Source organism: Hydra vulgaris, chromosome 12 (assembly GCF_038396675.1).
Source record: "Hydra vulgaris chromosome 12, alternate assembly HydraT2T_AEP".
NCBI lineage: Eukaryota > Metazoa > Cnidaria > Hydrozoa > Anthoathecata > Hydridae > Hydra > Hydra vulgaris.
In genome coordinates, this window is record NC_088931.1 from 53546269 (window position 1) to 53559952 (window position 13684).

Consider the following 13684-nt stretch of genomic DNA (forward strand, 5'->3'; position numbering starts at 1 on the left):
TTAGTCAATCGCATGAATTAACAAAACGCACTATATGTTTCTGTTGACGACAAATATTTTTATCGTCAACGGAAACATATCGCACGTTTTGTTAAGTCTTGTGATTGAGTAATGATAAAGATCTTTATCGTCAACATAAACATATAGTACCTTTTATTTAATTCAAGTGATTGACTAACTTACGCGAGGCTTTTCTTAAAGAAAATGTATTAAACATATATTAAACTCATGTAATTAGATTTGAACTTTATTTTGTGCATTAAAAAATAACACGAAATTAATTTTTTTTTCATAATCTTTATAAATGATAATAATCTTTATATAATCTATATAAGAATTTTCTGCGCTTTTTCAAAATTATTTAAAAAGTTTGCTGTACTGAAAAAGATTTTTTTTTTTAAATTTTAATTTACAAGGACGTTTTTGTGATATCATTAATTCCGATTACTATATTTGGTTTAATTTTTCTAAAGGCAACTTTAAATTCTTTAAAAGATACTTCAAAGGAGTTAAGACTTGTCGTTTTTGTAGATAAAAATTTAGTGAAGTTTTTTGCTATACCACACGGTCGTTTGCAGGAGGAAAGTTATTATACGCATGCGCAGTGGAATTACATTTATTGAAGAATTTTTAAAATGGCTACGGTAACCACGTTATAAAAACTAATCATTGACAAGTAGTTTGTTCAATTTTAGATAATTAAATAGGTTTTTAACTAGTTTTTTCATGAAATTATTTTGAAAATAACTTGTAGCTGTACGAAGAAATTTTTCAAATAAAATACAAGACCTGATTGTGAATAATATCTACTATCAGCTAAAGCAACTTTAGTGTTTTTGTTTACAATTTTTAAACCTTTTTTAAAATATTTTTGAGCGTAGAAATTTTTTAATTTAAATTTATTCAGCAAGATGAACCTTTTATCTCTTTTGTATTTTTTGCTTATATGAGGATTCAATTATTTTTGCAGGGTTAAAAGAAAATCTTAATCATTAAACTTTTGTAACCTGTTGCTCTGGTACTCTTTTCCTATGTGGCTATAATTTACATATATAATATATATATATTATATATTATATATGTAAATTAGTAAAAAACACTTATCTAACTTTTTTCTTCAACTTTAAGTTTCACCCTTGCTGGATCATCAGGAAGAGTTACTAAATTTAAAAAAAATTCCATTTATAGAAAAAATTATTTTACAGGAAGTTATAAATTATTATAACTAAAAATAAAAATAATTTTTTTTTAAATTACTATATTTTTTTGGTTAACGGGAAGTTACAGAAAGTAGTTATTAAATAAATTTCTTTGGAATGGGGATAATTTAATTTGGTCATTTGTTTTTATAATTTTTTAAGAGGTATTTATTTTCGTGTTTACATTTAGAAATTAATTCAAATTTTTAATTTAATAAATTTTCCTGATTTAAATGAGTAATTATTTCAAATTTTTCTTGCAAACATAGCATACATTTTTTGGAAATGTTATTATTTAGCAAGGCATTTAATATTGCTCTGTTCTTTAAGTACATTGAACACTCTATTTGTAAAATACACTAACATAATTTACACACACACAGATATATATATATATATATATATATATATATATATATATATATATATATATATATATTAGGACCCTGCAAATCGACATATTTTGTTTCGAATTGAATCTCAAAGCAGGTCTTGATTTGCGAATCGAATCAGCAATTTGTGGTAAACCAAATTTAAGCATTTTTTTTTCCAAAAAAATAAAAATATTTCTTTGATTAAATTCTTTTTGCCCGGATTATATTTTTGGTGTTTGTTTAAAAGTGATATTAGAACTATTTTCATTTACTCTAACTCCATACCTGGGGTAAAAACTCATTTCAATTACATTTTAGCTTTAGAAATCTAAAAAAATAGCAACATTCGCAAAATAAAATATGATTCGAAAAAACTTGAATCTTTTTTTTCGACTTAATCGAAGCAACACTTGATTCGCAAGGCCCTAATATATATATATATATATATATATATATATATATATATATATATATATATATATATATATATATATATATATACACACACATACATAAATTATATTATTATGCACTCTTATTTATGATTAAAATTTTGAATGTTATTATTCCAGGCTTTCGATTTAGTCAATAATGTCAAATAAATCAACTGTATTGCCTGCTTCAAAGCAATACCATTGGTTATGTTTTTGATTTTATCAATTGAATGCTATAATTTTGATTGTATCTATTGAATCATCAGTCTGGTTTTGTATATATTGATTCAAAATTAATAAATTATGATAAAAATTGATTTAAAACAAACAAATATTATAGTATACATTTTTTTTAGTATTCCAACCATATTTGGGTCTTGAAATAGAAACGAACCTGTTGTAAAGAAGGGAAAAATAAACTAAAGCAGAAAGACTTTTTCTTGGAATTTTTTTATGTTTTTTAGCTTGAAACTGTTAAAGTCAATATGAATATATTTAGAATATTTTTTACATAAAGATTGAAGTAATGAAAAATGTATTTTATGCATGAAAGATATTTATATTTTTATTTGAATTATATTTTGATCTTTTATTTTGTGTTGAAATACATGCAACAGTCAACACTTTAATGAGAGAATTTGTTTTGTTACTTGCTAATGAATCTTTGTATAATAAATATTCTTGGCATTGAGGACATATTTATACAATACAAAATTTTCTACAATACAAAATTCTTTGTATAATAAATATTCTTGGCATTGAGGGCATATTTATACAATACAAAAAAAGCAGAAAAGATGCTCGCATTTTTTTAAAGTTAAAGGTTGCTTTTGAACTTTACCGCATATATTACATAAGGAATGTTGCAAATGTGGATTTAACTCATTATTTAGCTCTGATATATCTATGTCTTCATCTTGTATTATGGTTATTGCTTCTTTTATGGTAGTGAACATTGCAAATGTCCATATCTTTGAATCATTTTTTTGGCGGCCAATACATCTTGCTTCATTTCTAGATTGTTGTTTAGAAACTACTAAACCTTTTCTAAGCTTTTTTACTGATTGGCAAGTAAAACAGTCATCACAGTGTGGTTTCCACTTAGTATAGAGACCAAGGGCAGTTGATGTTATTTTTGAAAGCACATTGTTCATTGTACAATAACATTTTTTACACATTTCTGGAGGATGGACAATTTCCAAATCTGTCATTTCAACATGAAACAGCTTCTCTAATTTTACTGTAAGAATTTCTCCTATAAAATAATGCTTTTTACCAAGTAACTGTCCACAAACTCTGCAAATGAGTTTAATATTTTTGTTGTGAAGTTCCATTTTATTTAATATTAGGCTATATAAAAAATTGTATATGTGTATATATATTTATATATATATATATATATATATATATATATATATATATATAATTATAAACAAATTTATTTTTTACAAATCCTTGTAATTTATCCATATTTATCAACCAATTCCTATTTATTATGTATGTATACATCGGAAAGGAGTACCGAAGCAACAGGTTACAAAAAGTTAACGATTAAGATTTTATTTTAACCCTGCAAAAAAAATTGAATCCTCATATAAGCAAAAAATGCAAAAAAGATAAAAGGTTCATCTTGCTGAATAAATAAAAATTTTAAATTCAAATTTTTTTAAAAAAAGGTTTAAATATTATAAACAAAAATAGTAAAAGTAGCTTTAGCTGAAAGTAGATTTTATTCACATTCAGTTGTCTTGTATTTTATTTAAAACATTTCTTAGTACAGCTGCAAGTTATTTTCACAATAATTTCATTTAAAAAAATAGTTTTCAAGTCTATTTAATTATCTAAAATTAAACAAGTTACTCGTTGTCAATGATAAGTTTTTAATAACGTTGCATCCGTAGCCATTATTAAAATTCTAAATTATTTTTAACTCTACTGCGCTTGCGTATAATAACTTTCCACTTATTTCTAAAGTCTAAACGACCGTGACCAAGACTTGACCATGACTCAGCTGGACCAAACCTATAGGTTTGGTCCAGCTGAGACGAAATTCTTATTTAATTCAATTGCTATCTTACTTGAATAAAAGTTTTTTCTTTTTGATATCATTGCATAAAATAAAAGATACTATTTTGATTTTTGAGAAATCACAAGTAAAACTATAAGTCAATAAGGCCCTCTTTATAAGCTAGACACAAAATAAAAATGAAAAAATGTTTACAACTAACTTAAGATTAATTTTAACCTTAGTTCCAGCAAGATGAAAGGTATAAAAACATGGTCATTGATACTTAAGACAACTAAGTATGATTTTTTTTAAATTTTCTATCTATTTATTTTTATTTTTCAGGTGCCCCAAGAACGGTCTTTTTACAGAGCACCGCGGAAGAGCATTTAAATAAGAAATTCACGCCTCCTACCTTTTCAATGTTTCTAAATATGCCCATAGCTCGCTTTGAGCCCGGATCTCTTACTTCTAAAGTAAGCGTTATTTGTTTGTCGTTTGTTAAAATTACGAAAAAAAAACAAAAAAACTTGCTGGAGCAAGAATTAGACGTTGTCTTATCACCAATGTCTAAAAAATTTTTTATAGATTTTAAAAACTTTTGAAAGTTGAGATTCCTAATAAATAATAAATTAAACAGTACACACAAAATACACACAAAACTTTAGAAATAAAAGAACCTTTACAAATAAAATATAAGTAAATATTTAGACTGATTTTTAAATGTTAACAAAAACAAAAACAAACAATTTTTTATTTTTTTTATATTTAAAAAACCATATTTAGTAAATGCTGTTTAGAGTTAGATTTCCAAACTGCAGTTTAAGACAAAGTCCTATTCTTCTTTAAAAATATGAAGAAAATTTTCCCCTAACGAAAGGTCCACGTTATTAAATTTGGTACGAACTTAACTTAAAATGGGTTAAGGGAATGACAAAGTTCTTCTCTGAAAAATTGGTAGGATTTTTAACCCACGTTTTACTTTAAACATAACTAGTATTATTTGGTGAATATCAAGCGGGAAAGCTTATACCTGTGTTTAAGTGCTTTTTTTAATTTCATAACAAGATCAATTATATAACAGTGTGCATAATTTTGAATGGCGAGCATTGATCATACAGAAAGTGTGCCTCCCGCCAAAAATTTAAACAAAAAAAAGGTTTCATTATTTTTTCTTTTAGCACTAGTCAATTTTTAAGATTTAACTCGGATGTGGGTCTTGTTCTAGCCATTACAATTTAAATTACAAGTTTTCGGGTTGTTTTTTTTTTCTTAAAAACGGTCTTATCACGGAGTTTTGAATAATAACGATCTTGTTATAAAATTTAAAAGTTACATGGCTTTTCAACTTATAATAATATAACGATAAGTTTTGTATTCTTTAAAGGTTAATGTTTAGCTCTAACTTGTTGTATTTGTTTTGTTTTCATTTTAAATTTAAAAAAAAAATGTTGAAGTGCTATTTAAAGAAAGTAGCAACCAGATGTTACTAACATGTAACAAAATGAAGCCGGTTTGGTTTGAAACCAAAATGTAGTCAGGTGTTACTTTTAACTTCATGAGGATATATGAAAAGATACTATCTTGAAATTTGCACCAAGAATTATTGTAACTTCATTTATTATTATTTTTTTAACCTATCCTCGACGATAACAGTTCTGCTAGCTAACATCGGTTAAAGTACATTTTAAGTTGGTCTAAAGGTTTTTTTACTAGTTCAAAGACTCTTGATTATTATTCGATAATTTATTTTAAACTTTCTTTCGAAACACATTTTTTTTATATCCTTGTGTTTTTTGCCAAATTTATTTGGTGGTCAAATATTAAATCAAATTAACTTAGACCTACAGAACTAATTTCAAAAGCTCTCTAAAATAAAACTTTTAAGGTTTTAAATTTTTATAAGTTTCAAAAATTTAAATTGTATAAACTGTCATTTTGAATTTAAAGTTTTTTTTATTTTTTTTATTTTATCAATTAGTACTAATATATAAAATTAGTACTAATATATAAAAATTTATTCTTTTATCTGTTTCCACGTTTTGTTTCCTTAGAAACCAATTTCTTTACAAAATATTCTTAGACTGCGAAAATCGTCGGTAACTTAACGTAATTTTTAACAAAACGGTTGCTAACTCGACTTTTTTAAAGAGGAAAAATGACTAACGAGTGAAGTACTTTCTCCAAAAGAATGGCACGGAAAAATTAAGTATTAAATTTGCTTGGTTTTAAGTTTAGCAACGGTAATTAGCATAATATTATCGAGTAACGTGAAGATCATGTTTTTAAATTTATTATTTTCAGAGTATTAAAAAAACATTTAGTATTCCTTTTTTTATTATACTTACAATTTATTATAACTTTTTAAAATAATGCATCAATCAAAGAATAAGTAATGATTATTTATATCAACATATTACATTAACATTAGTAATAACTAACAATATATATAATAACTGTGTTTGTCATTTTTCTTTAACGTTGTACAATTACGTTTTCCGGTTAATTAATCTTACGTTATTCGTACTTATAGTTCAAAGAATACACGTTGCTATTTTTTTTATCGCATTTTTATATAGTTTTTTTTTTTTTTTTAAATATTTTTGAAGAATATTTTTTGCTAAAGTAAAGCTTATTATACCATATTTGCTACATTTTACAGCGGAAATTTAAATTTTTTTATTTATTTTGCAGTTAAACGTGAACCTTATAAAAGCATATAAGAATGCGGAAGTCAAATTGTTACAAGGTAAACTATTTACACTTTAAATATAATCGATATTTTTAAACTAATTCTTGATGTTGTTTAGTTTATTTACAGTTTTTAAGTGTAAATGAAAAAAAAGTTAAAGTCGGCGTAGGTGTACTTGTTTAACGGGATTCTAGGCATCAAAGTATAATATATATATATATATATATATATATATATATATATATATATATATATATATATATATATATATATATATATATATATATATATATATATATATATATACATGTTTTTAGATTATTATTAAATTAATAGAATAACTTTAAATTTTGATGTATCTACGGTAGCAATTATTTTTATTACAAATAATTATTGCATAATATTTAACTTTTTAAATTTATTTTTCCATCAATCATAAGGTTGTTTATTTCTAATAGACGCGTTTAAAAAAACATTTAGCTTATAAAGAAGTGCTTCATTGTTTTTTCTTTTCAAAAAGTTCAAATTATAAATTAATAAGCTGAAATTTATGGAATAAAATTTGAGCGCAATTCATAAATAATTTAAAAATTAAAAAAATACCAATGTGTTTTTACAATCTCTCTATCTTTTGTCCAGGTGCAAAAGGTTATTAGTTTCATCTCGCACATGTCCTAAATGTTTTTAAAGAGTTTAAAAAAAAGAAGAATCTAACACGTGATATAAAAATAAGGAGTAAAGTTGCGCTTGTTTAAATAAAGAAAACTTTATAACTTGTTTATTTCACATGACATTTTATAAATAATGTATAACTGGCGGTGTATTGCCATGTGCATTAAAACGTTCACTTGGTTTAATATTTGTTATGAAATGCATTATTGTTTTTAAATATCAAACTTTCTAAATTGCAAACCGTATAAAACTTGTGCAGTTGAAAATGTTTTCAAGAAAATATAGCAAAATAAAAAACATTATGAATTATTTTTTAAGATAAATGTATTGGTTGTCATTAGTCATTATTTTTAAACAATTCATCACACACATATACAAAACTGCTCACGCCAATTTATGAGACAATGTTTGTTAAATGCAAAAAAATTTTAAGGTTTTCTAAACTTGTTTTTCTTTGTAGATTAATAATACTTACATGGAAGAATGCCAATGTTAGAGGAAAAGAATTTAAAAAAGAGACTGGGCATTTTGCGAATTTTTCATCATAAAATGTACGAAAAAGAAAATGATGGGAACACCCTGTTTTTTAAATGCTATCGATACTATTGTATGAGAAACAAAAGTGTCTGCTTTATTTTTATTGTTTCTTTAGTTGTTATAGCAATTGGAATTTTGCTAATAGCCTACGCGTGTATGATGCCATCTATGTATACCACGTTTGAGAGCAACGCTGAAAAAAACGATACCTTCTTTTACAAAGACCTTTTACTGGTATGTGGAATAAGTATGTTATGTTTTGGAATAATGACGTCATCTCTAAGTATTTTTATTTCGGTATTTAGAACTTCTAGAATAATAGATGACAATCAACAACGCGTTCCTATTGTAGTTAGTTATGAGCTGCCCCCGTACGACACTTTATTATATACTGGTAATTATAATATAGATCGATATAATTATTCGCAAAAATATCACACTGTTGAAAATGACAAATGTGAAACATTTTATGTACAGCAAAATTTTTAAATTGATTGTTGTGTATTTTGAAAATATAGAAAAAGTTTTCATCAATCGTTTAGAAAATTAATTTAAAGTTCAGAATAGTAATTTATTTAAAAAATTTTTTATCGGTTTTTAACTAAATAGTAACCCAGAATAAAATGTCATGGTGATGTCATAATAATGAAAAAACTTATTAAATAAAAAAAAGAGTTTTTTAGTTTTAGAATATATTTTGCTGTTTAATAAAATAAGTTACATAAGATTATCACGTAATAAAATATATAAACAAATAAGACAATTTAAAAAAACAGACCGGGACTCAAAGAAGATATGGGTGATAAAATACCACCACAATCTTTTCATAGAGCCCCTTGAAAAAATAAAATGTCGTCAAAATGTTCAAATAAACTGCAGATAAAAGTAAGATGTAAAAACTTCAAATTTAAATACTCAAGGATTTAAAATATATACACCATTGCATAAATAACTACAAAAGATATGTACAATTAATTTTTCAAAGAATAAAAAAGTAAAACTATTTTGATAAAACTTAACGGAGTTCTTGTAATTCCTCCGAATTAAAAATGTGTTTTTTTGCTAGCAACTTAAATGAGTTTAATGATTTTACCATATTATCTTTTTTAGCTTCTTTTTTTTTAAAATAATTCCATATTTTTGGTCCGCGAAATGCTATTGAACACTCTGTAAACTTGTTTAGTTTCTTAGGCAATTTAAAGAAATTTGATTGGTTTGTTCTAAGGAAATACTTTTCATTTATATTTTTTTTAAACTTACAATTAAAATTTACTGGAGTTAGGTTATTTGTAAACTTATACATAAAAATTAGGTGTTGATAAATATTTATTTCATAAATATTCATCATTTTCATGTCAAGCATTAAGGGTTTCGTGTGCTCCCTTCTTTTTTTTCCGTATATAATTCTACACGCATGTTTTTGAACACTAAGTATTTTTTTAAGTTTAGTAGTTTACGTGCTGCCCCATGTAATATTGGCATAACTGATAAAACAATGAATTAAAGAGAAGTAAATTAATTTAAGACATATAATATTAACATAAGGACGAACTCGGTACATCATGCCGATGGCTTTACTAACTTTTGATTGTAAATATTTAATATGGGGAAGCCAAAATAAATGCTTGTCCACAAGTATCCCTAAGAACTTTAAAGAGTCTTCCTGTTTTATTTCTTTATTATTTAAAAAAAGATCTGGTAGTTTGAAAGGGAAGGTTTACTTCTTGCGACTTTAGAGTAAATTTAGAGTTTAAAACATAAAGTAACAAACATTAAAAAACATTAGTTTTGTTAATGTAAGGGAAAGGTGCCTATGACGCCATACTTAATTTTGAAGCTTTATTATTCAGTATCCTGAAGACCGAATATAAAAGTTTTGATATGGACACATTCCTTGTTACATGTAGAACAATAATAACCCTCGGAGTTTTCATCATTTTTTATTTTTTTTTATAATTTATTTCTATTTTTAAAAAAAAGCACAAGTAGGAGAAAGCGGGGCAAGATGGCGAATAGGGTAAGATGGCTTTTCATATAGCAACTCAACAAAAAAACTTAAAAATGGGTGAAAACAAAACTATAATTACACTTTGTATTTTAAAACGTCAAATGGTTTTTTTAAATACTAATAATGGAATTTTATATGCATAAGTTTACTTTTTTCGCTTTAAAAAAAAAATACTTCGCTTTCGGTTATTCATAACGAATGGTGTCTTTTGAGTGTAACTTTTTGAAGAATATTTTTTTTGAAGCGTGTTTATTTTATGTTTCTTTAGTTAGATTAGTTGGTAATTTTTAATTTTTTATAAAGTTGGAGTCAGTAATTACATAAGTCATCTAGCCCCGGTCACGTGACCAGATGACATATTTATAAACTTTTTTTTTTAATTTTTTGTTCAAGTTTTTCTACTTTTAAACTAAAAATTTATGCAGGCATTGAATCATTATGATAAAATGAACATACAGACAAAGCATTACTGCTTCATGCAGTAATGTTTTGTCAGTATGTTCATCTTATGATAGCATAGGGGAGGATGGGATTGTTTAGGATCAAGGGTAACTTGATGATTTCAGTTTTCAACCTTACAATCTTCTCTAAGAAAAGCCAGAAATTACTCGGAACCATCCTAATTTACCATTTCATGCTACACAGCAGCATTGTAAAGTTTCGCGCATGCGCATAGGATATAATGCGCTTTATGTATTTTTTGGACCGAAAAAAAAACTTTTGGATCATCGCTTTCTTTTTACTTTACTTAAAAATAAGTTTTTCTTATTAAAAAAAAAAGTTTTTCCCAAACTCGTCAATATTGCAACACACCCAACGTATCCCATCATTTGAAAAAGTCATCATTTTCATTAAAACAAAAAAAAAAGTGTCTGCCTTGTTCAAAAGATAAAATAAAGTAAGTATTCCACTAAATGCACAAGACTTGGATATAAAATGCATGAAAATTCCCTTTCTGCACAATTAATAATAAAATGACAATTTTAAATATATGAATGGAATAATAATACAACAGCAATCCCAAAATCGATTTTTGTTGATTATAAAAACAATATTTGTACCTTGTGTACGTATTTTCATTAAAACTAATGTAAAGTATATTCACGTAGATTTAATCTATTTTTCATCAAAATTAATTTTTATGGAAATATGACCGGTATGCCATCCTAGGCGCCTTTCCCCTATTTGATTTTTTTTAACGATTTCAATTAAATGCTTTTTGAAAAATAGTTTTACAATTAAGAAAAAAAGTAAAAAGAATAAAAAACCAAACTTTTAAGACACAGTAGGGTTTTTTGATTACAAATATAAAATAAAATAGAAAGAATTTGTATCACAAACATAGACGACGTCATTATCTGCACGTATGCATGACTTACATAGTCTATTGTCCGATGCTGATGCACGATGTTTTCGCTGATTTTTTCACGTATATCATAAAAGTTGAATTTGATTTATTTACATATTTATTCAAGGTAAATCAAATGTAATTTTATACTTATATTTTACTTTTATCGAGACAAAATTGATTTCATTAGTTGTACTCTTTTATCGGAACATAAATTGGAATCACTAGTGTTACCCATTTTTACCTTTTGACAGTTAAAGATTTCGAATTTTTTAAAAAAAAAGTAAAGCTGTTGTATCTCCTTAACGGGAGTAGAGAAAGTTTACCTAAGATGAGCAAATTTTTAAGATGACAACCTAAATTACAATCACTACTAAATTTTAAATTTAAAAAAACTATATTTTTACAAGATTAGCAGTATTTTTTTCTTTTTCTTTTTAGCAATAGTCTAGCTATTGTTTCATGGTTCGTTTTTTTTATGTTTAAATTTTTTGCTGTTTGATGATTCAAGAAGTTGGCAACCTAGTTTTTAATTCTTATAATTTAATAAGATAATGTAACACTCATGTTTTTTAATTATTAATTGCTATGTAACACCTATGTTTTTTAAATATATTTTTTCTATCCAAGCATTATAATTCAGCTTGTAATGTTTCAAACCTATAAAAAAATACTACATTTAGTTTTTATTTGGCTTTCTCACCACAGCCCAAAAAAATATCGTATTTATTTAATATGTCTATGCATTTTAGTTTAAAAAAAATTGCATAATAAATAGACAAAGACAATAAAAAGTTACTCAAAAAGGTTAAGAAATGAGTTTTTTTTAGGTTTGCAGTTCACTTGTAAACCTAGATCCCATCATGTTTTTATCATACTGTTATTGGTAACGACGTTCATAGTCTTGTATATCTTGAGGAAAGCACTGCTTAATTCTTCTTAGTAAGTTCACGATTTTTTCAAGACTAGCGTCTAGAATATAGACTTTGAGAAATGTTCTAAATTTTATTACATCCTGAAAAAAATTTTGCCATATGGTAAAATTCTTAATGAGATTCTAAACCAACTGCGCATAGCACTATAGTATATAATATATAGTATATATGTATATATATATATATATATATATATATATATATATATATATATATATATATATATATATATATATATATATATATATATATATATATATATATATATATATGTATAAATATCCTTTGCTTGCGCTAAATTTCATATGTATTGGAGCTCATAATGTAAAAAAAAGCCTATTACCGTTTTAATAATCAATTAAACTTGAAGTTATAATACTATTTTTTCCAAAAGTGTATTAAAAAAAAGTTGTTTAGATTATTTAGGAGTTGTCCATAAATTACGTCACGCTTAATGGGGATTGAGGGAGAAAGGTTTAGTGGGGACTTGTTACTAAAGTGTCACGATGTTGTGAGGAAAATTGCGTGACGTAATTTATCGAAAATTGCGTGACGTAATTTATGGATGACTCCTTAGCTATTTTTGTCTCACAATACAATATTTACAATGTTTTATTTAGCTGAAAATGTTTTACAATAATTTTATATTTTTTAACAGCATTGAGTATTAATTTTTTTATATATTTTTGAATTATATTTTTTGTATGTTTTTAGTTTGTTTCTTTTTTTAAGGTTTTGTCTTTTAATTAAAAGTCGCATAACTTTTTTTAAAGCCTTTAGACATCCAATCCCAATGAAAATTGACGCGTTTTTGATGACACCGTGTATTACGGAATTAACGTGAAACATTAGTGACAGAGATAAAAAAGGGAGATAAAGTTTCATTTAATAAAGATAGCATGTAGTATTTTATCAGACACGACATGATAAAATATATGAGTATATATGATAAAAGATAAAATATTGTCAGACAAACATATCTGATTATACCAGATATGTCGGATATGTAAGGCTGAAATATCAGATACATCTTATTACATTTGGCATGTTAACTCTAAATGAAAGGTCTTTTTTTAGTAATCTTTGATATCAAAAGTATATTTTACAGTTATTGTATCTGCGACAGAGTAAAACAACGTATTAGAAGGTTATTCAATTTTATAAATAAAAAACTTTTGACGAGATAATTTGGTATAGACATCTTTACAACTTTTTTTCAGTTGATTGTTTTTCGATTGCGTTATTTTTTTACTTAATTGCTTTGCCATTACTTGATAATTTAAGCTCAAAATATTTAATGACATGGCGATTTATAGATTAAAATGCTTAAAAAATAGAAAATACATCTCTTCAACTTTTAATAGAAAACGCTACGTGTCAGATAAAAAAAATTGAACTTTACATATATTATAAATATTTATTACTTTTATTTCTAACAGTTAAATATATATAAAAAACATAAACTGTATAAGTGAATTAC

The 13684-nt window shown here is 25.2% G+C and overlaps 1 protein-coding gene and 2 long non-coding RNA genes across 4 annotated transcripts; 2 read left to right on the forward strand and 1 right to left on the reverse strand.

Annotated features, from left to right (window-relative positions):
• The first annotated feature begins 374 nt into the window (after positions 1-374).
• On the forward strand, positions 375-2584 carry LOC136087816 (uncharacterized). The gene is made up of 2 exons (XR_010642101.1): positions 375-644; positions 2364-2584. It is a non-coding gene; the product is annotated as an uncharacterized LOC136087816 (long non-coding RNA).
• A 193-nt stretch (positions 2585-2777) lies between these two features.
• LOC136088196 (V(D)J recombination-activating protein 1-like) lies at positions 2778-3341 on the reverse strand. The gene has a single exon (XM_065811877.1). The coding sequence runs from the start codon at positions 3339-3341 to the stop codon at positions 2778-2780; it is 564 nt and encodes a 187-aa protein (XP_065667949.1).
• Positions 3342-6091: 2750 nt separating this feature from the next.
• On the forward strand, positions 6092-8447 carry LOC101239561 (uncharacterized). 2 transcript variants are annotated; one of them, XR_010642527.1, is made up of 3 exons: positions 6092-6221; positions 6707-6761; positions 7837-8447. It is a non-coding gene; the product is annotated as an uncharacterized LOC101239561 (long non-coding RNA). The 2 variants fall into 2 exon arrangements; XR_010642528.1 differs by having other exon boundaries at positions 6111-6255.
• Positions 8448-13684: the final 5237 nt, after the last annotated feature.